This window comes from Schistocerca cancellata, chromosome 1, assembly GCF_023864275.1.
Source record: "Schistocerca cancellata isolate TAMUIC-IGC-003103 chromosome 1, iqSchCanc2.1, whole genome shotgun sequence".
NCBI lineage: Eukaryota > Metazoa > Arthropoda > Insecta > Orthoptera > Acrididae > Schistocerca > Schistocerca cancellata.
The window spans coordinates 445,134,950-445,158,582 of record NC_064626.1 but is presented as its reverse complement, the minus strand read 5'-3'; the positions used below and the strand labels follow the sequence as shown (position 1 = coordinate 445,158,582).

General features: G+C 36.6%; 1 protein-coding gene and 2 non-coding genes across 3 annotated transcripts in view; 2 read left to right on the top strand and 1 right to left on the bottom strand.

Annotated features, from left to right (window-relative positions):
* The window catches only part of LOC126176604 (probable tRNA (uracil-O(2)-)-methyltransferase), a 36,289-nt gene extending 16,532 nt beyond the window's left edge, over window positions 1-19,757 (bottom strand). The window contains exons 1-4 of the mRNA XM_049923767.1: window positions 19,554-19,757; window positions 18,577-18,669; window positions 3,780-4,381; window positions 743-1,062 (exon numbers count right to left, since the gene is read on the bottom strand). Of these exons, the coding sequence (XP_049779724.1) occupies window positions 743-1,062; window positions 3,780-4,218 (759 nt within the window). The 5' untranslated portion in view covers window positions 4,219-4,381; window positions 18,577-18,669; window positions 19,554-19,757. The remainder of the gene's footprint in view (window positions 1-742; window positions 1,063-3,779; window positions 4,382-18,576; window positions 18,670-19,553) is intronic.
* Window positions 5,060-5,133, top strand: Trnas-cga (transfer RNA serine (anticodon CGA)). Its single transcript has one exon. It is a non-coding gene; the product is annotated as a tRNA-Ser (tRNA).
* Window positions 5,362-5,435, top strand: Trnac-aca (transfer RNA cysteine (anticodon ACA)). Its single transcript has one exon. It is a non-coding gene; the product is annotated as a tRNA-Cys (tRNA).
* Window positions 19,758-23,633: the final 3,876 nt, after the last annotated feature.

Below are 23,633 nucleotides of genomic sequence, written 5' to 3'. Positions count from 1 at the left end.
GTCAGCATTACAAAAGAATGATTCTCCAAATAGTATATTTTGACAAACTGTTACATGTATTTTGTAAAATTTATTTTTATCAGTTGATATCTTTCGGCTGAGTAAAGTATCATCACCTACGTTCTTATTTCATTTAATTTCTGCACTAGCTATAAAAGTGTACCAGGCAAGGAATCCTGCATGTGTAACAGTACTTAGCAACAAGTATTGTTATCTGTGTGCAAATTACAGTTTACAGACACCTTATAGTCTGTTGTTTCATTATTTTTACATTACATTTATGTTGTAAAATTCAATTATGTTCCAGAAGATTTAAAAAATATAGGGATACAGATTAAATTCGGTGTCCTCCAGTAAGTATTAAAAAATAAAAGTTAAAATTCACTTCCATACTATTCCCAACTAAAGTATTTTCTTGTTGAACACAATTTCTTAGGAAGAGTGTTTATGATTTACTTTATCATTTTACATTAAGTAGAAGTCATGCTGTTGCACTAAAAAAAAAGGCAGCAATATTACAACTATCTGGTTAACAATCTAAAAATAATGCAATATTAAATTTATTGTATTAAATTATTTTTACTGGTTTCTCAAAAACCATATTCATTAAGGAAATTCTTTAATGAGAAAGACTGTCAAATAGCAGGCACAGAAGTATTTTAAGCAAAATGAAATTCCCCATCTCTTTGAAAATCCGACATTTCAAATTGTTAATGCATGGATCAAGAGAGGGGAATATTACCTTAACCATATGTGATCCATATTTCTCCTTGAGAGTGTGATAAAGCTTAACATACTCTTCAATTCCAATCAATGAAAGAGATTTAACTGGTGTCTTTGAAGGTGGCAATGAATGGGCCCACTTTAACAGTTTTGTGAGCAGTGTGTTCTTAAGCCAATAGCTATCACATTCTTTATCATTTTCCATTTTCATCAGTCTTATACTGCAATCTTTGTAGCAAATTTTGAATGGGAAAACAGACTGCACTTTTAATTTTGCAGTAGTGGTCTCTTGAGTTGGGCTTTCAAGAAGCACATACATGGCTTCATTATCTTTATGATCTGGAAAGAAGAAACTATTTATAGAACATCCGAGAAATAAAGTCATTAATTTTAATGATAAATGTATGAATGCCATCTTAACAAAACAATTTGCTGACAGGAGTTGTGTCATATTTCACTTGAAATTTCCAAATTTTGTCAAATATTGTATTTCTCCATGTGTATTATATAATCAAAAGCCTACCATCAGCAGGAGTAAATGAAGACCAAACACAAAGGTGTCTTCCATGCTAGGTTCTCATTTATGCATAATAGGATGGCTATACTTTGAAATAACACGTCGTTTCTTTATTGACTGTTTACACAACTATGTACCTTTAGCCAATCAGCTGTTTATTTGAATACTCTACATAGGATCCAGCACAACTATAATACTAGATATTGCAATATATCTATAATCTTTCAATAAATTTGAAGACTATTAAAAACAATTAGAAGCAAAATAAAAAGTAGACAGATAAATGAAATAAAGGAAAATATATGCTGATAAAGCAAATGAGTTTGCGTAGTACCTGTCTGGAAATTGAGAATGGAATACAATACGTATGTGAACATAGGTGATAACCCACCAAAAACAGGAAGCACTACAGTTATTCACCATGTAGCAACACTACTCAGTTGCTGTTGTCATTCTTTACATTTTTTCTGCACCTCTTAGAACGTATTCTTAAGTCAATTATCATATTAAACTAATTTGGGATCTTTCTATCAAATGGGTACATAAAATTCGACTGAAAAAAACTTTTTTTTTTTTTTTTAGTTAGAAACAAATCAACATTTTCTGTTGAGAATGAGCATCACATGAAATGTGTCAAGCAGTATTTGTTTGGCCTATTCCCCACCTACACACTGAAGAAATTAAATTGCAAATATATCCTGAAAATGCAGACAATATGTCCCAAGATCCTTAGGTCAGGCATTTAGTACATGTAAAACGCAAGACTGCTGCTCCCCAAATACATGAACTACAGAGCAGCAGATAGGCGTGCAGTGCAGCGCCTTTTCCATTTTGGTGGGTAGCATCTACCCTACATACATATGTATTATATTCCATTCATTTTCCTTTGGAACTGCAACTATGAGAGATAAATGTAATATTGTAGAACAAATTCTGACAACTGTGTTTAAAATACCATTTAATTAACAACCAATGTACATTAGCAAGGAGATCATTGTTGTTGTTACCTACTAAGAGACAGTTCACCATCTGGCAGAAAATATCATTCCACTTGCATGCACTTTTTTTTTTTTTAGTATTACAATGAAGTTTCTTCATTAGTAAGCTGATGACAATCAAGGTGTGCTTCAAAATATAGACTAGTGATTGTAGAAAAAGCTATTTAATAAAAGTGTGGAATTTGTCATATGATAATACAAATGACATTATTTTAAATGAACACATAAGTGCCCTGCATACACAGGCTTTTTGAAACAACAAATCTGTTACAATAACCTACTGGGATCCCTAAAGTAAACAGAAAAAGTGAAAATTAATCATTCAAGAAGTGCTGTTAGTAGTGAGTGGAGGTTTCACTGAAATGCATGATCATTGTTTTCTAATATATTTTGTTTTATTTACAATGCGAATAAAAAAGTAACTCCACGATCAGGCCCATAGGACCAAGTGATGCTGGTCAGATATCTTGTAATCATCTGCCAAATGACGTAAAATGGGGGGAGGACGCAATCAGCAGACTGCTCTCCCAGTCTCCCAGCTATGGTCAGCTTTTCAGAACTTAGAGTTGCTACTACTCATTCAAGTCGCTTTTCAGCTGACCTCATGAGGCTGAGTGCACTCTGTTCTGGATTTCAGACAAAGGAAAAATCTGTGACACTACCAGGGATTGAATGCAGGTGTTTTGCAGGACAGTCGCTTACACAGGCCATTCAGCTACAGAGGTGGACTTGCTACGTGTACTACAGAGGTGGACTTGCTATATGTACAATCCAACAAAACTGTTTAAATAATTGTCAGCAGTGCATGAGAGAAATGGGGGAAGGGGGGGAGGGAGAGGGTAGAAACTATGTTGCATTATTGACAGTACTTTTCAAACTATTAGTTTTGAAACAAATACTAACAAAGAGATAGAGGGGCTGGCCAGTACTTACCTCAGCTCAGTACAGCCGATAGATACACATAAAACAGAACCGAAAATTTACATTCCTAGCTTTCGGAACAAATGTTCCTTCATCAGGGAGGAGAGAGGGGAAAGAAAGGGAAGAAGGGAAAGGAGATTCAGTTACTCACATAGTTGTGTTTATCTTTATACTATTTACCTCTTTACTTCTGTATGCATCCTCTTTGGTTTGAAGCTGGCACAGTACTTACAGTAGAATATCTTTGGCTTCCCTCTGACAACCATGCCTCCATCCTTGCTACCCTCCCTATTTTCCTTTCCCTGTTGCTTCATAGCCTGGGTTGTGAGTAACTGAATCTCCTTTCCCTTCTTCCCTTTCTTTCCCCTCTCTCCTCCCTGATGAAGGAACATTTGTTCCGAAAGCTAGGAATGTAAATTTTTGGTTCTGTTTTATGTGTATCTATCAGCTGTACTGAGCTGAGGTAAGTACTGGCCAGCCCCTCTATCTCTTTGTTAGTATTTGTTTCACATCTTTATATGAGATTTTCCATTAATCATTCAAACTATTAGTTTTTCTATTAATTTGTTACTTTTGACTCATTTAATATAGAGACAATATTATTTGTTGTTTATACTCACCTATAACAGCTAATACCCAAAGATTTGTAGAAACACCTTGAAGATTAAGAATTAACTTCTGCACTGTAACATAACAAACTTCTGCGACATAAATTTCAGTATCTTTTATCATTTCAATATCCATTCCACAGACCTTCAACTGTTCCAGAATATCAACAGCATTTCCATTTTCTCCAAGATTAAATGATGCAAAACTTTTGAAATTAATAGCTTTTTTATTTAAGGGACGTAGTAACTTGCCAGAAAATGCAAGAACTGAACCACAAACACGGGGCAGCACAATATGTAAGTTTCTGTTCAAAATTTCAATGGAAGACCAGAACTGATCAACACTCTCAAGCTCTGCAGTCTCTATGACTGTCCACTTCTGATTATTCTCTTCTGAACTGTCTTCAATTTCTTGCGTAAGGTTATTGGCAGATGATGTCTCCATCTTCATTCTTTTCTTTACAAACAGCACCAACAGCGGTCTTTGTAAATCTATCTAGCTTGTTTTAATACAAAAAGCAATACTGATATACTTATGTCATTGATTCTGTACTACCTCAATGTCAGTAATCAAGCAACATACATTAGCGTTAATGCTTTCCTCCGCCAGTGTACTGAAATAAAGAAAATATAACAACTGAATTATCTCAATGAATAAAACCACAAATTCATTTTAAATTGCCTTACTGCTGAGTGTTAAAATTTATAAGAAAATGTGAAGTTTTCATTGTCAAATATATGTTCCCTTGCAAATATTTGATCTGAGGGACATCCCAAAACTGCTATCATACGTGAAATCATGAAGAAAGTACACGATATTGTACTTGACAATTAGTGATTCACATGTATGAAATTGCAGATCCTTTAAGAACATCAGAAGAAAGAATACTATAAATTTTTATATGAAGAATTAACCAAAAATATGTTTCACACAAGATGGACACTACATCTATTGAATGCTGTGTAAATGCAATTAAGCAAAATTAAATTCTCTGATATTGCATACAATTTGTTACTCTAAGTGACATATGGGTTCATCACTTCACACTTATATAAATAAAAATGTAAATGTTTGTTTATATAAAATCATAAATTTCCAATAGTTCTTCACCCATAATGAGATTTTCACTCTGCAGCAGAGAGTGTGCTGATATGAAACTTCCTGGCAGATTGAAACTGTGTGCACCGACCGAGACTCGAACTCGGGACCTTTGCCTTTTGCGGGCAAGTGCTCTACCATCTGAGCTACCAAAGTACGACTGATGAAGCTGTGACAGCCTGGCGTGAGTCGTGCTTCGGTAGCTCAGATGGTAGAGCACTTGCCCGCGAAAGGCAAAGGTCCCGAGTTCGAGTCTCGGTCGGTGCACACAGTTTTAATCTGCCAGGAAGTTTCATATCAGCGCACACTCCGGTGCAGAGTGAAAATCTCATTCTGGAAACATCCCCCAGGCTGTGGCTAAGCCATGTCTCCGCAGTATCCTTTCTTTCAGGAGTGCTAGTTCTGCAAGGTTCGCAGGAGAGCTTCTGTAAAGTTTGGAAGGTAGGAGACGAGATACTGGCAGAAGTAAAGCTGTGAGGGCCAGGCGTGAGTTGTGCTTCGGTAGCTCAGATGGTAGAGCACTTGCCCGACAAAGGCAAAGGTCCCGAGTTCGAGTCTCGGTCGGTGCACACAGTTTTAATCTGCCAGGAAGTTTCAGTTCTTCACCCATGCTTTGCAACACATTGTTGCATGTGAATATGCGCGCGTCTTCATATACCTTCTGGAATGCCATATGGCATAAAAATAATAAATAAAATATAATATATGTATTTATATACCATATGGCTCTCTAGTGGGTCTACAAAACCATGCATATCTGAATGCAACATTGTGCCAAAATTTCAACAGACAGGAAAGGACATACAGGCAAGAGATACATTAATAAAACACTACCCTGAGACTTAAATTTTCTTTTACTGCTGAGTATTTGCTACAATGACTACAAGGGATAGCTTAAAACATTATGTCAGACCAGGATTTGAACCTGGATTATAATCTGGTGTGGGGTCTTAGCTTAACAAATACAGTCAAAATAGTACCCTGTTGCACATATTACATAGTCACAGATTAATCTGACATATGGGACAGCATCAGGGAAATGCTGATAAATGTGAAATGTCAGACACTTTTAGATGGATGTCCATCATCTCCAGAAAGTTGCTTACAAAAATTTCAGATAGTAAGTAAGGAATCTAGAAATATTCTACAACTTCCTAGGTATCACACCTGTAGAGACCATGAAGACTCAGACTAATTATGGTACACAAAGAGGTATGTAAACAGTCATTACTTTGGTGATCCATAACTGACCGTAACTGGGAAGAAACTCTAATGAGTGGTACCCTCTGCTGTGCATTTTTTGGTAACAGTTTGTACACTCCCACCACAAGTACGACAGAATGCAGCAGGTCGTAACTTGTATGAAAGCAAACACTTCTCTTTCTACATCTTTCAACATTTCTTTCCCAATTTCAGATTTTATAGATCTTATAATTAAAGTTTTCCCTGAGACATTTAAGTCTCATCTTTATGTGTGATAATGATGGAAGCAGAAGAAGCAAATTAAAATTTTTGCTATAGCTAGGACTCAAACCCTGGTCTTCTTGCTTACTATAGAAATGCTAACCATTACACCACCACAGCACTATGGTCAACACTGCTGCACAAACTACCCAAGTCGATGCCCTCCACAACACAAACTTCAATTCAGATCAGATGCACTCTGCCTGCTTTGGTTATCCCTCAACATCCATCACAATAGAAGAGTTATTTATTTAACCATATCCTCTTATTGTTTCACTGTTTTGTATTTTAGATTCTTTACTGCTGTGATTTCCTTTAGTATGATAGACGGAAATTAGACATGACAACTTTTTTATCATTCAAATCATTGCAATGTGGTCACTTACTTGGTCTGAAGCAAATTTCCCTATCATAAAATTTTGGTTTCATTTTTTCTGTCTTTAAACCTTCTGCATATATATATATATATATATATATATATATATATATATATATATATATATATATATATATGTGTGTGTGTGTGTGTGTGTGTGTGTGTGTGTGTGTGTGTGTGTGTGTGAGGGGGGGGGGGGCAGGGGGGAAGGGAGGGAGGTGGCACACTCTTTATGATATCCCTTTTCCTTCTTGGATTTGATTACTTGATTTACTTGCTATATAGCAAAGCAACTAACAACCAACAGCAACATGCATAACATTGAATTGTGAGCACTGACAAAATACCTTCACCTGAAATAACTTATGATACAGCAAATCAGTTATAAAATGATCAGACTTACAAGTGGTGATGCTGTATATACTATAACCAAGCAAGGTTGTGAATATTTATGCCAAAATAGAAACTTGGAAGGATGCACTCTGCCTGCTTTGGTTATCCTTCAACATCCATCACAATAGAAGATCTCTACACCTGTTATTTATTTATTTATTTACATGTCAAGTACCGTAGGACCAAACTGAGGAGCAAATATCCAAAGTCATGGAACGTGTCAGTACATGAAGTTACACCATAAAAGTAATAACAGATAAATATAAATGTTCTTGAACCCAAAAAAAGTCAATCAATAAATTTAAGTAAATGCAATCAACAATACAATAAGAATCAGCTTAATTTTTCAAGGAACTCCTCAACAGAATAGAAGGAGTACCCATGAGGAAACTCTCCAGTTTTGATTTGAAAGTGCATGGATTACTGCTAAGATTTTTGAATTCAAGTGGTAGCTTACTGAAAATGGATGCAGCAGTATGCTACAGACCTTTTTGCACAAGAGTTAAGGAACTCCAATCCAAATGCAGGTTTGATTTATGCCAAGTATTAACTGAGTGAAAGCTGCTTATTCTTGGGAATAAGCTAATATTATTAGCAAGAAATGACGGTAAGGAATATATATTAAGAAGCCAATTTCAAAATACACAGACTCATGAACAGGGGTCGACAAGAGGTTCGTGAACTCACACCACTTACTGTGCCACTCCTTTTCATCCATATCCCCCACCATAGTTGTAGTGGGGAATCTTACTCCCATAATATTTTTATAAAAATAATAAGTCATGTACCTAATAAATATATTTGAAATTGCTTCAGATGTTCCTGAGTTATGCTACAATGTCATCCACTTTTCATTCCCACCCCTGTAGTTCTCCTTTCCAGGCTGCAAGTACCCAGTAAACACTCCCCTGCATAAAACAGTTTCAAAATTCTGATTACTTTACAAATAAGTTAACGCATTAAATATCTGACATTAAGCACGTAAGCAAGAAAAAAAATTAGAAAAGGTTCAAAAGTATGTTTAAAGTTTGTTGGAAGTCGCTAAGTGCTCTCATTACCATACACTGGATGAGTATACTCTGTGTAATTTGTGCTCTGTTTTAAGAAAACCTAGTTTCTGAAGCTACTCAGTACTGATGACATCATACCTCCTCGACTGTGTGTTGTACAATGATATAATTTTGCAGGTAGGTTCAGTAATATATGTGGATACTGTTGTGAATAGAGTTAGTGGTAAAGAAATAATAAATTAGAAGATCATGCCAGATGTGGCAGTTTTAGTGCATGAAAATGTAATAAGTGATAATTTTTTTCCTTTCATCATTTTGTGGAGCAAGAAAAAGCTTTATAAAGGTTTGAAATTACGTGTGAAGTTTGCTGCAAGTAACTAAGTGTTCTCATTATCAAATATGGATGAATATAGCCTGTATATTTGCACACGGTGTGTTATGCTTATTTTCAGCCTCCACCACTCTGAGGGATAGATGATTCTTGCCACCACAGCACTTCCTTCCGGATAACAAGAGATTTGTGTATCGAGTTTGATTGAAACTGATTCAGTAGTTTAGGAGGATACATTGAACATACATACGTACATATATACATTTTTATAATATACGGAGATACATGTATTCCATACTGGTATGCTTAATAAGTAGAATGAATTTTGGAATGAACTGCACAATTCACAACCATAATACTAGAAGTAAAAATAGTTTCCATGTAGGCTACACATCTCTATGTTGTGTTTGTATTGGAGTTTTTTTATTCTGATGAAAAATCTTCCTAGAGGACATGAATACATACCCTAAATGCACATAGATACTCTGCAAGCCACCGTCCAGTGCATGGCGCAGAGTACCCTGCACCACAACTGGTCATTTGATTTCCTGTTCAACTCAGAAATGTAGCGAGGGGGGTAAAAAAACTGTCTATATGCCTCCATATAAGCCCTAATTTCTTGTATCATATCTTCATGGATCTTACACACAATGTATGTTGGTGACAGTAGAATAATTCAGCAGTTAGCTTCAAATGCTGGTTCTCTAAATTCTCTCAATAGTGTTTCTCAAAAAGAATGACACTTTCCCTCCACGGATTCACATTTGAGTTCCTGAAGCACCTCCGTAACACTTACATGTTGTTCAAACCTAACACTAACAAATCTAGCAGCCCATCTCTGAATTGCTTCAATGTGTTCCTTCAATCTGACCTGGTACGGATCCTAAACTCTTGAGTGGTAATCAAGAATAGGTCACACCAGCATCCTATATGTGGTCTCATTTACAGGTGAACCGCTCTTTCCTAAAATTCTCCCCATAAACTGAAGTTGACCATTCACCTTCCCTACCACAGTTTTCACAAGCTTGTTCCACCTCATATCGCTTTGCAATGTTATGCCCAGATACTTAAACAACTTGACTGTGTCAAGGACGACACTAGCAATACTGTATCCAAACATTACAGGTTTGATCTTCCTACTCATCCACATTAATTTACATTTTTTTCACATTTAGGGCTAGCTGCCACTCGTCACACCAACTGGAAATTTTTTCTACGTTGTCTTGTGTGTTCCTACAGTCACTCAGCTTCGGCACCTTACCATACACCACGGCATCATGAGCAAAAAACCGCAGATTGCTTTTCACCCTGTCTGCCCTCTCATTTATGTACATATAGAACAACAGCGGACCTATCGCACTTCCCTGGGGCACTCTTGATGATACCCTTGTCTCTGATGAACGCTAGCAATTGAGGACAATATAGTAGGTTCTATTACTTATGAAGTCTTTGGGCCACTTACATATCTGTGGAGTTATTCTATATGCTTGTACCTTTATTAATAGCCTGTAATGAAGCACCATGCAAATGCTTTCCGGAAATCTAGAGATACTGAATCTGCCTGTTGCCCTTCATCCATAGTTCCCTGTATATCATGTGAGAAAAGGGCAAGCTGAGTTTCGCATGAGTGATGCTTTCTAAAACCATGCTGATTTTTCAGTCTTGAGAGAGTTTATTACATTTGAACTGAGAATATGTTCAAGGACTCAACAGAAGTTAGAGATATTGGTCTGTAGTTCTTTTACCCTTCTTATATAATGGAGTCACCAGCACTTTTTTCCAGTCACTTGGGACTTTGTGCTGGGAGAGATTCACAATAAAAATGCAAAAGGTAAAGGACCAATGACGTAGAGTACTCTTTGTAAAATCGAACTGGGATTCCAAGAAGACCTGGCGATTTACTTGCTTTCAAATCTTTCAGCTGTTCCTCTATACCAGGTATGCTTCTTATTACGTTATATATATGGGAGTCTGTCCGATGGTCAAATAATGGTATGTTTGGACAGTTATACTGTGTGAACGATTTCTTGAACATGAAATTTAAAAGTTTGGCTTTTGTTTTGCTATCTTCAACTGCGTCACTAGACTGGCCAACAAGGGACTGAATGGAAGCCTTAAACCTGCTTAGTGATTTTACACACAACCAGAATTTTCTCGGGTTCTCCGCCAGATCTTTTGCTAAGGTGTGACGATGGCAGTTGTATGCACTGTGCCTAGATATATTCATAGACGCATGAATCTCTACTAACCTTTGCTTGTTATCATTTATGCAAACCCTTCTGAACCAGAATTCAGCAGTCTATGATTCCTCAGCATCCGCCGAATTTCGTTACTAAATCATGATGGGTCTTTTCCATCCTTTATCCACTTACTGGGCACACAACTCTCCACGCCCATCTTACTAGAACTAAGTGATGCCAATTCACTGTATAAGTGAGATGTTAATAACTGCTCATCTGTTCTATCTAGCAGAAACATTCTTCTAATCTTCTTTACTGATTTATTACCTTTCATAATCATAGTTGGTATAATGACATCATGATCGCTAATCCCAGTTTCTATACTGACATTGTTGATAAGGTTCAGCCTATTTGTAGCTACCAGGTTGATTCCCAACTAAACTGGCAACCCCATGCAGAAAGATATCAAGGGTGTCCTATCTCATACAGAAATTATCTGACATAGTGAGAAATGAAGGTACAATTTATTTATAATAATATACAATATTGTTTGGTACAATGGTGATACTGTTAAAGGTGTTGCTGGACTTGAAACATTCAATAGCAGAAATGTGATTTATTTTCGTACATTTCAAGTGTTTGAGAACTATAATCGTAATCCTGCAAAGTCATACTTCAGTGGAAATATGCCATTTGTACTCAGGACAAGGAATCAAGAAAATAAATGAGAAAGAATCTGGATGTGTTTGGGTCAAAGGATATGGAAATGCTTATAAAATAAAATTTGTAGCTGATATTGTATATTATTATAAATAAATTGTACCTTACCTTTTCCTATATTAAAAAAAAAATAATAAAAACTGATCTCAGGGTAGTTTGCTTTGGACTTCTTCAGTGTCAAATATCCTATGGGCTGTTGTTATGGGATAACTCTTGTCATATCAATGATGTATTACGGATTCAAAAGAAGGTGCTAAGAATAATGTGTAAAGCTAATCCAAGGGAACACTGCCACCCTTTATTCACTAAGAACAAAATAATGATCCAGAATGAGATTTTCACTCTGCAGCGGAGTGTGCACTGATATGAAACTTCCTGGAAGATTAAAACTGTGTGCCAGGAAGTTTCAAAATAATGATAATTCTTTATATCTATGGAAAAAGCAACATAACAGAGTTTAACAACAGTGAAAACATACTGGCATGACACCAGAAATAACATAAATATTGATATTCTTAGACACTGGCTGACAGAAACAGGCAACTCATACAATGTGAACTGTTTGAAATTTTTTAATAAATTGCCACAGTCTGCAATGAATACAACTTTCAATAATTTTAAAAGTAAGGGCAAAAATTGAGTTTTAGGATTACGATTACAATTCTGTACAACAGGTTAAGTAAAATAAATTATTTGTACATGCAATGTTAACAGTAATTAATGTAGTGATTGTTATTGCAGATTAATGGAAAGAAAATTCCGCTCCATGTGGTCAAAGGCTAATAAAGAATCTGAATGTAACAGATTGCCAGTAGACATCAAGGAAAAACTTTAAAAATCCCCACATATTCAAAAACTTCATTAACCACTTTTCTTACATGGTACTGGAATATTTGGGTTCCCCTGTAACTCTGTAGTCAGTAATCAGTTAAAAGTCTAGCACCTGAGTGACAAAAGAGAAGGAACAGTGGTCTTTTTCTAAGTAGCTGTTTCTTTCTCCTAATATACATTTATAAAGTAATCTAGAAGCTATGCTGCACGTAAGTGCCAATGTGAGTTGATTAGCATTAGTCGTAAGTTGCCGTTAATATAATTCACTTGCATGCATGAACTTCTTCTGTATGTTTATGCACAATTTTATTCATACACATCCCAAGACTCTCCTTTATGATGGGACTTACGGAACACAATATGTGGATGAAGGAATGAAAGAAAGAAAGAGTGTTTACACTATGCAACTGAATGATAACATACATGTTCCAACTCTTGCCACTATGACAAAATAAAACATGTAGCTGCAAACGAAACTTCTTGTCTATGTCCATTCATTCTTACTAGAGCAGCAGCATATTTTATATTGGTACCTTTAACAAGTAGCACCTTTAATTTAATTCCCATAAGTTCACTGAAGACATTTTCCTGTAGCCATTGGAATGACACTTTCACAAACCAACAAACCAATGAGAGGCAAGAAAAGAGGCAGTGACTTTCTAGCACCAAAACTGAAACCACACTCTTCTTTCTTGTATCAGAAATATTTCACTGTTTTTTCTAAATATGTCACAAATTACAATGTTGTGATTACATTGGAACCTAACAGCATAGCTTAAATAGTTCTGAGTGAAATGAGTAGCAATTAAATTTATAATATTGGTTGTCACAAACATTTCACCGCTTTTTTTTTTTGGTATGACATGAGTTACAAGACTGTGGTTATGGAGGAATGTGACAATTTGGTTGTGAGTTGGCAAAGCCAATGAGTGTGAAAGCTTAAATGCCTGGTTGTGGTGACAGACTGATCTGTAGTTTAGCCCAAGACTTAGGTTGAAATGTGACCACTACACTTGTAAAAATTAAGTTAATAATCTTTGTTATCACATATATTCAACTTTTTTCTAAATATGTCACAAATTATGTGGTTGTTGTTAGGTTAGGACCTAATAGCACAGCTTAAATGTTTATGAGTGAAACAAGCAACACTTACATTTATAACCTTGATTGTCACAAATATCTGATTGGGAACACTTACATTTATAACCTTGATTGTCACAAATATCTGATTGGGTTTTTCCCAACATGTAATGAATTACAAGGTTCTGGTAAGGTTGAGATCTAATAGCACATATTAAATTACATTGATAATCTTAGTCATAATGGGCTGTGTCAGGTTGGTACCTAACAGCACACATTAAAATAATTGACAATCTTGGTTGTAATAGGTTCACTTGTCCGTCCCCGGTGGCTGAAAGGTCAGCCTCTGGGCCCGGGTTCGATTCCCAGCTGGGTCGTGGAATTTTCTCTGCCCAGGGACTGGGTATTGTGCTGTCCTCATCATCATCCTATCATCCTCATCGACTGCAGGTCACTGAAGTGGCGTCAAATTGAAAGACCAGCACCCGGCGAACGGTCTGCCTGACGGGGGGCCCTAGCCGTACGATTAAATAAAAATAAAATGGGTTCATTACTATTAATACCAATCATGTAAATGTATCTGTTAACTGAATGTCATTCTGATAACAGAATTATTCAACTGATCTTTCTATGCAACACATGATTGACTAACTTATAATTTTGCTGGTTGTGGTATACTGATATAAGAATGTGATAATATTCCATCATTTTTTAATCTTAAGCACATCTCTTCACTGGTCACTCATTGGCTGAATAGAACAAGCAGATAACACACCTTCTTTCCTTCCAATCACATCTCACAGCCAGTGCTGACAACATTGTTGCACAAATCACCTAAGTATGCCACTGCTCCTGATCCACATTTTTACCAAGACAGTTTCAGGCTGCATTATATATTGTATGTTAATGACCTGGCAAACAATATTAACAGTAACCCCATAGCTTTTGCAGATGTTCCAGTGATCTACAAGGAAGTACTAAAATATGTGGAAATGCAGAACAAATATTCAGTCAGATCTTGATAAGATTTAAAACACCCAGAAATGTAAAACTGTGCTCATCACAAAATACAGAATATCAGTATCTTTTGATTACAGTATCAGTGAGTAGCAATTAGAATCAGTCAATTCATCACGATGAAACTATTTGTAGGGATGTGAAATGGAATGATGACATAGTCTCGGTCATAGGTAAGGCAGGTGGTAGGCTTTCATTCATTAGTAGGATACTGGAAAAATGCAGTCTGTTTACACAGGAGACTACTTACAAAATATTTGTGCACTTTATTTTAGGATACTGCTTAAATGTGTAAGAGCCATACCAAGTAAGTCCAACAGGGGATACAGAATGTATTCGAAGAAGGGCAGTGTAAAATGTCATACATTTGTTTGACGCACAGGAGAGTATCAATGAAATGCTGAAAAACGTGAGTGACATGGCAAAGTCTTGAGGACACGATTGGGCTCATTACAGCATGCACAAAGGTATTCACACGGTCATTCTTTCAACACTCCATGTGGAATTGGAATGGAAAGAAATCATAAAATGAGGTACAATGCTAAGTATACTTTGCCCTGTGCTAATCTGTGAGTTGTGGAATTTGTACACAAATAATGAACAATCTAATAATCTGCTACCAACTGTCTATAAACCTATTGGTTACTGTCATTAGCAAATAGGTTCAAGGTCAACTCTGAATGACCACCTGTCAGTTTTCAGTATTGGAGAGCTATGGAAGGAGTTCTCCTCAGCTGCATAATTGATTTTCTTGTCATTGAAATGCTGTTAAATCACACCGTTTGCATCTGATTGTAAGCTGGATGACATGATGAGGGTTCAACATGGCTACACATTTATTCAGTAGTCTACCAGAGAACATTAATGTACTGAAGTTTAATAGTGAATGAAATAACTCTCTCTTCTACAACTTCTACCCCACTGGAGAGTACCTCCATGAAAACTTAAAAATTTATTGTTTTAAGTTAACTCATAATTAGAACTAGCCCTGTAATATGCTAATGTAATTTCATTTCATTATATTTCACTTAAATTAAACTGAATGCACTTTTCTGATTTCTTTCAGCATCCCAGAGACCACACACTGTGGGATCCGTGCAATATAACTAATGTAAGATAACATAAAAAATAAAAACATCAGTGTCATCACTGTAGTGTGTCAGTGACGTTTGTGAGTCTTACAAATATCTTACATCACTGATTCTTTACTTATTTCAGTTGACCTTATATTACTCATTAGATTTTGGGTAAAAGTTATGTACTGGAATCTGCTTCCATTTTTCAACATGGCACAAACATATACATGGGGCAACTGTGGGAAGTGGGGGGTTTAGGATGGGGACACGCTAAATAAAGAACAATACACAAATCTGCACCATTCCAAAACAAATATTAGCCACACAATAAAAAAAAAACTCAACATAATGCCATAACCGCAAAATCCACAGGAATGACACCAAAAAATCAACATGCGAAACTCTGAAAAGTGTATTCGGACATTTTCCTTGACTGATATAGCTCAAAAGAAGCCCTCAATACCAAAAAAATGACACACACAACCATATAATGATGAATCAGAAAAATCCTTTGACCTATATAGCTCTAACATAGCCCTCGATACCTGCTACTTACCACAATTAAAAAACTAGTGCCACAATCTTCACACACCTACATCGCTCACAGACAACCACTGATACTAAAATTCCAACAACTCCAAAAACACAAGATCCCCAATATTCACTATGTCACTGAAAATATAACTGAAATATAACAAATATAAAACATAAAAATTACCTTAAAAAAACCAAAACAAAAATTACTTACCAACAAAAAAGCTTCCAGCAAAATCATCTTGGTTGTCCCCCTGCTCCACAAAAACACCCCACACACAATAAAACAAAGAAAATACTAAATTCTCTGAAACCACCACAGCCGCCACAACCTCTCAGCCATAAACCAACCCCAACCCACCCAATACCACTCTGGAGTACAAAACCAACAATGAAAGGAACAAACAAAAAACAAAATCAATCACATCTTACATAAAAGAACCACCACACCAATTCTCTCTAATGATAATGAAATAATTTCTAAACAACCCCACCCCCCCACCACCACCACAACCATCAACCTCACAAACAATACCCACAATATCAGTCCCCCCCCCCCCGAAACCCATCATCTCAGTTCATCACCTTCAGCCTATACATCCTCCCCACAACCCTCAATGCCCCCCCCCCCCCCCAAAAAAAAGCAAGGATGATCTACCACATGCAACGCTCATTAGAATGGGACTGAACATTGGAAAAGCACCTCTTCTCCCTCCCTATAAGAGATTTAAGTGACCCTCAAAACCCCTCTTTCGGTTTCAGTGCAAGCCCCAGTGCCATAATCTTGAAATTGAATACTATGGCTAACAACTAAGTGTTCATAACCTGCCTTCCCCAAAGCCCATAATGTGAAAAACGTCTGACATAACAGTACTTCCCTCCTTAATATATTCCTTATTAGTAAGCTCCACAAGTTCCTTCTTACGATGACTCCCCAAACTCCAGCATAACCCCACCTCCCCCCCCCCCCCCAAATAACAATCCCCTGAACTCACAAACAAACCAAGGACCACTCCACTACTAGTTACTGAAATTTGACTCTTCAATTTCAACGATGACTCCTGGCCCACCCAATTTCCCCCTAGATGTAACATACATTGAAAAAATCTCATGACAAAAAGAAAACCAATCTAAAATAGCTGTAACAGTCACACCTGTCTCATACACACTAAAGCTTAAAAAGGACCTGTAACAAAAGTAATATGTAAGCAACACAATCTCCCTCATGGCTAACCTAGACTTTTGGAGCCACATACCATGCTCTATTAATTGCCAAATGTTGTGACAACACCAGCACCTGTATGGGTCTCTGGTCAGAGACACTGAAACTCTCATCGACTTCATGCACTGCCCACAAACATGGCACCTTACATACTCTGCTGTTAATTTAAAACACTGCAGAAACTTTATGGTCAACAACATATTGTTGCTCAAAGAACATAATGAAAAGCTGGTAAACTTATCAGTCATATCCATCCCCCCCTCCCCCCAAAAAAACATAGAAATATCAAATTTCATTGTGCATGACAAACATCAGCTAATCAAACGTAACAAATACGCCAAATGCTTAAACCACAAAATCTCACTGAAAACAAGGCACACACTTCCAAATCCAATGTTACAGCACTGATTACCCAGACTCAAATATATCCAGGTTACCACATTGATAACCAAGACTCAAGTGAACACAATACCATAGGTTACACAAACAACTGAACATGCCAACATCTACACTAGGCCGGGCCACCAAATACAGCCACATGACATCTGCTAACATGAACCAGCTAAAAAACACCATGCCACAGTGACATCAAATACCACAACATCATTACATCACAGATCAAAGCAGATGGGTGGAATCAGATGCGTCCAGTGACCTGGTTATTCTACCGGTCAATTTGTTACCACAACCAGATTTTTTGCTTTCACATTTGTTGGCTTTGCCAACTCCCAACCAAACTTCCAACCAAACCTTTACCTCAGGCTGCACTACAGATAAGTCTGTCACCACAAAGATATTATTATTATTATTTGGGGCGGGGGTGGTGGTGGCATAACTTTAGCCAGATTTTGTCATTCTACGAGTTCCAGTAATCATTTAACAAAACTCTAACTGAACCTTTGCGAGACTTGCCAAAATTGAGTTAACTTTGGATCAATATTCTCCTCCATCAGCATGACAACAGGGGGAGGGGCGGGGTGATAATATATTACTGATTTCATAAGCCTGTGCTGAAAGTAGAACTGCAGTTAGCATGTTTGGGGTTTGTATTAAGGTATACTTTAACTGTTTCAATGACTAGCAGATTACAGCTAACCTTAGACACATATAAATAAAATAATGAAAGTTATGATGTTTACATGGAGTAAATGAAACAGCTTTTTTAATTTTGCTGTTTAGCAGTTTACAATGAAACAATTGGGCACTTCAAGGTCTTGAATGTTGATGGAAGTGAGTTTATCATGATTGTAGTACTGAGGCAACACCAAGGACTATATATGCACATTAATGGCAAACATTATTTCATACAACTAGGACAACATAAAAATTGTCACCTGTCTACACTGATAAAAGAGAATATGTCTTCCATAAATGAAAAATATTGAGTCAATTAAATAAATATGGTGAAATTGGTAATGCAACCTTTAGTTTATTGTCAGGAGAGTCATTACTGGCAACATGTAAAAAACAAAATACCTTCTTCATAACCCATTGTGCATCTTCTAATGCCCGACTTATTATTTGTTGGATTCTTTCTGGGTCTGTTTCATACACATGTTGTTTATAGCTCTGGAACAAAGTATTACATATTGCTGTAATTTTTTTGTATGATGAACACTTGTGTCACATTGCTCACAATATATACAAATGTAACAACAGCCATACTAATTGCATTTTTTAAAGCACTGTAGGTTGAGACTATGCTAGTACACCAACAATAGAAATCATTTCTAATGTTTAGACATTATTTGACAATTATTACAGAGCGACAGAAACAGATAAACAGACAATCAGGGTTTTTGTACCGTTTAATCACTTGGCTCTAAGTTAAAGTGCTGCCAGCAAAATAATGGGAAAACAACCATAGCAACTAATTGACATATTCATTTTCCAAACGGTGGTATAACAGAAGGTATTAAATTTACGCAGTAACGTAAAAAGTGAAATGGTTGATAACAGAGAAGATATTAAAAAACCAATGTCAGAAAAATTTATTGCGTGCAAGGCATGTTAACTGTTTCATCCCCATTTACTCATATTACTTGCTTACACTGTTCATTTGAACGACATGCAACGATTCATAACGGCAATTATTGGAATACCACGTGGAAAACACATAATTTACAATTTGATGGACATTTGAACATAATGCAGGGAAAAAAACTAGAACACAGTTAGACGTAAGTGATCAGATAATTAATACGTAATAAATGTACGGACAACAGATAAATGCAATTACATAAAACGAAATATGTTGTCAGTTTCCATTACCGTAGCAAAGAGAAGTTAGATGGTAGCTTGTAACAACATACATTGGGCGAAGGGGAATCTACCACAATTCCAAGTGACAACATGTCACAACGACAGCCTAAAGGTTCAGTTTACAGTAAAATGCTCCTTCATAACATTCTTTACCGTGCAATTGACAAAATTAGTCAAACTGATTAGCATACCTGCTTAATGGAATGCTTGTAAAATTGTGATGCGTCTTTCGGCAGTTTATTGCATTCCCGTATCAGATACTTATACAGTTGGCGAGCAGAGTTTATTTCCAATTTATTTAAGACGCCAGAAACAAATACCATAATTAATTCTGTTGATGTAAATATTATTTTCCGCAACACGCAATTACTGTAAACAGCAAGCAGACGACACACGCAAATGTCAAAGATACGCAGCATGCATCTCAGATACTATATCACAATCGATATATATGCCAAGTAGAATGGAATAAGATAGGACTTACAAAATTCCTTGTAATATATATTTTTAAGCTAACCATTGCAACTACGTCATAAACAAAAACGTCATTTCATGTGTTGTCATGCATCTTGTGGAATACACAAGTGAGGTAATGAAGGGTCCCTTTAGATAAGGTTTTACCTCAAAATTACAGATCCATTGGAACAGTACCTATAATATATAAAATTATTGAAACATTAATGAAAGACCGATTAAACTGTTTTTTTTTTGAGTCTTATAACCTCCTAAATATGGCCCAATATGGATTCTGCAGTGTATTATTGCTGAAAACATATGTGACAAACAGAAACCAAATGGTAGTTTTAAATTGAAATAACAAATCTGACCTCCTCAAGGTGAAATATGGAGTCCCGCAAGAAGGTGTACTGGGACCTTTCTTATTTATTGTGTATGTGACTGACCTGCCCTACTTACTACCATATAACTCTGTAATGTAAGCTGACAACACAACTTTTATCGCATCATATAGTGATGGGAATGTTGCCAAACAAATGAACAACTCAATGACAGAAAAGGCAGCTCAGTGGTTCCATGAAAATAGACCATCATTAAATAAAAACAAAACTGAACACATCCTCTTTTCCCTTAGAGGTATTAATAATGGATCAAATAAACTTGGAGATTTAGTAAAATTGTTAGGCATACATCTTGGTACCAAATTATGCTGGAATACCCCAAAAGGAGAGCTGTGCAGTAAGTTGATAAGTGTTTTTATATCTGTTCAAATATGTGTGAAATCTTATGGGACTTAACTGCTAAGGTCATCATTCCCTAAGCTTGCACATACTTAACCTAAATTATCCTAAGGACAAACACACACACCCATGCCCGAGGGAGGACTCGAACCTCTGGTGGGACCAGCCACACAGTCCATGACTGCAGCGCCTTGCCCGCGTTTTATATCTCCTTAGGAAACTTAAGGATTGTGTCACTAAGGAGCGCATGCTTGTGGCATGCCTTTTTCCATACACAATTGTATTATGGAATACTTCTTTGGGGAAACTCTGCTGGGGCAACAAAAGATGTCTTCCTCTGGCAGAAGATAGCCATTATATGTATTTTTGGTGTGAGCAAATTAACTTCTTGCAGACAGTACTTTATTGAGCACAAACACATACAGTCCCCAGTCTACAAATACTCAAAGCACTTACGCAAGCCAAACAGAATGCCCGCATCTATGAAACAAGGTGAGATGTGAACTCATATGAGACCAGAAACAGTAACTTATTAGACAATCCTTGGACGTACTTGAGTAAAATACAAAATAATGTTGTACATGCAGGCAAAACATTTTTTAACGCTATATCAAATGGCACAAGGACATTAAATGAAAATAAATTTAAAATGGTAGTAGAGACATGGCTGAAAGAGAAAGCATTCTATAGTACAAGTGAATTCATACGAAATGAGAAAATATGATGCTCTTTTATATAATGAAAAATATGATACTCTTTTATATAATGAAAAATATGATGCTCTACTAGATAACGAAAAATGATGCTCTTTCATTATAAACATGATTGTGAACTACTAAAATTGTAACTTGCGACATACAACACAATTTTTCTGTGCAACCAGTGTAACAAAACTAATCATGGATGAGTGTAAGATAAGCAATATTTATGTAATAGTATCTATATGTTAACATTTTGTATAATCATTTGTAAAGCCATCTGTAGAATTATATATCTACCTTTTATATAATTTTTAAAACCAACTGTATAACTATGTAGCAAATGATGGATGCCTTATACAACACAACAATTATCTACAGGCAAATAAATCCAATGCAGTCCGATACTAAAGCATGTTGTCATGTAGACGCAGATGCGCTTTTCTTTGTCTACTAAGATGTGCCTTTATATGCATGTACATTACGAGAGGTACCGTGGATGCACACCTCTCAGACATATGCTTTGGCTGAAGCACCTGTGAGCGGCCATATTGGCATTTGTCAAGCTTGTAATGGGTGTATTTTATATTATAACAGCATTGTAACTTACGTTCTATAAACAAAAGCTGTTCCAAAACACGAGTACATTGAGAATCTCTCGAAAAAGTACAATTTATTGATATTAAATGTCATATAACGAGTTATTGGCGTTTTAGGAGTTGTATGAAACACGACGAAATGCTGAATTGCAGTTGATCATTCTGTTGTAGAGGTTAACCTCACTAATTGCCGGGAAGGCCGTCGAATTGCAAGTTGGGTTGTTTTGGTTCTAGTCCTGCCATCTCCAAAAATTTTCTTATTCACCTTAACGGTTCTGAGAGCTTCTGGGACTTGTCAATAAGTTACAAATTAAGCTTGAAACACAGAAATGCGATAGAATATTCAAAACACGTTGATATCTGGTAAAAAGAAACTACCTCTCATCACCAAAACAAAAATGTAAAAAAGACTGGCACATCTGAGAAAGAATTAAAAGGTGATTCAGTCTCACCTCCAATCACCTATGAAGTGTAATAGAAAATTTATAAGCTAATCATTTTAGAGCCCTCTCAGGGACACCACATTATCATGGACTCCTTTAGTGCCAGATGGAAGAATTTGTGTGCTGTGATGAAGTCGAGAGGTGTGCTGACGGTAGTGTAGCTACTGGCAATAACATCCGAGCCAAAGTGGTCTCGACTGAGGAGCCAGACGAAGTGTGTCTCACACCACAGGGTAGGAGAGACTCTATAGGCTAGGTCGTCAACCCCTCTAGGGGAGCTAACCCTGAAATGAAAGCCCAGTCCACCAGGTTGGGGATTCAGTGCAGGGTTGATACCCCTGCCTTGTAAAAAATCTATTATTGCGAATAACTCAACAAGGAATGTCATACTGTCCCTACAAAGACAAACTGTGCTAGCAAACAGGAATATGGATTTATTGATGCTTAAATTTGGAACATGGACTGTACAAATGCTGTGTGCAAACAGGAGCGATGAAGAGTGTTGCAGAAGAGGCGCTAAGGTATGGAATGGTAGTTTCTGGACAGCAGGAAATCAGGTAGAAGGGAAGAGGAGAGATTTATAAGCAGAAATTCTCTCTGTGCTATTCAGGAAAAGACGAAAGACAAGGGGAGTATGGAGTTGGGTTTGTAGTCTCCAAGGATATGCGTAGATCTGTTATTGCTTTCACCACACATGATGAAAGAATATGTACTCTGCAAATGAAAGGCAAATTTCACAACATGATCTTTGTGAATATATATACACCTGCGGAAGAATCAAATGAAGGTACTGTGCATATCTTCTATGATCAACTATGGGAGGTTTGTGACAGAATACCCAGCTATGATTCTAAAAGAGTTCTTGGCGACTATAATGCAAAACTGGGAAAGAAAGAGGTGTGCAGACGTGTATTTGGTAAGGAAAGTCTGCATGATGCAACTAATAATAATGGTATGAGGGTTGCCCAGTTTGCTTCTGCAAACAAGCTGAAGGCAGTAAGTACCTATTTTCCAAGGAAAAATATCTAAAAAAGGACATGGAAAACACCAGGAACAAATGAAGTAAACCAAATAGACCATATATCCATATCAAGGAAGTGGGCATTCGATATAGAAAATAAGCATGCTTTCCAAGGAGATAATCCTCATTCCAGCCATTACCTAGTAGGAGCTGTAATGAGACAGAAACTTGCCATGGCTGCCAAAGGAAGTAGCATCCTAGCATCCGAATAAAGAAATGGAATATAGAACAGCTGAAGGATAGGACTACTGTTCAGGAGTACTGGAACAGATTGAGACATGAGCTACAAACAAAAGACAGTGGAGATGATATAG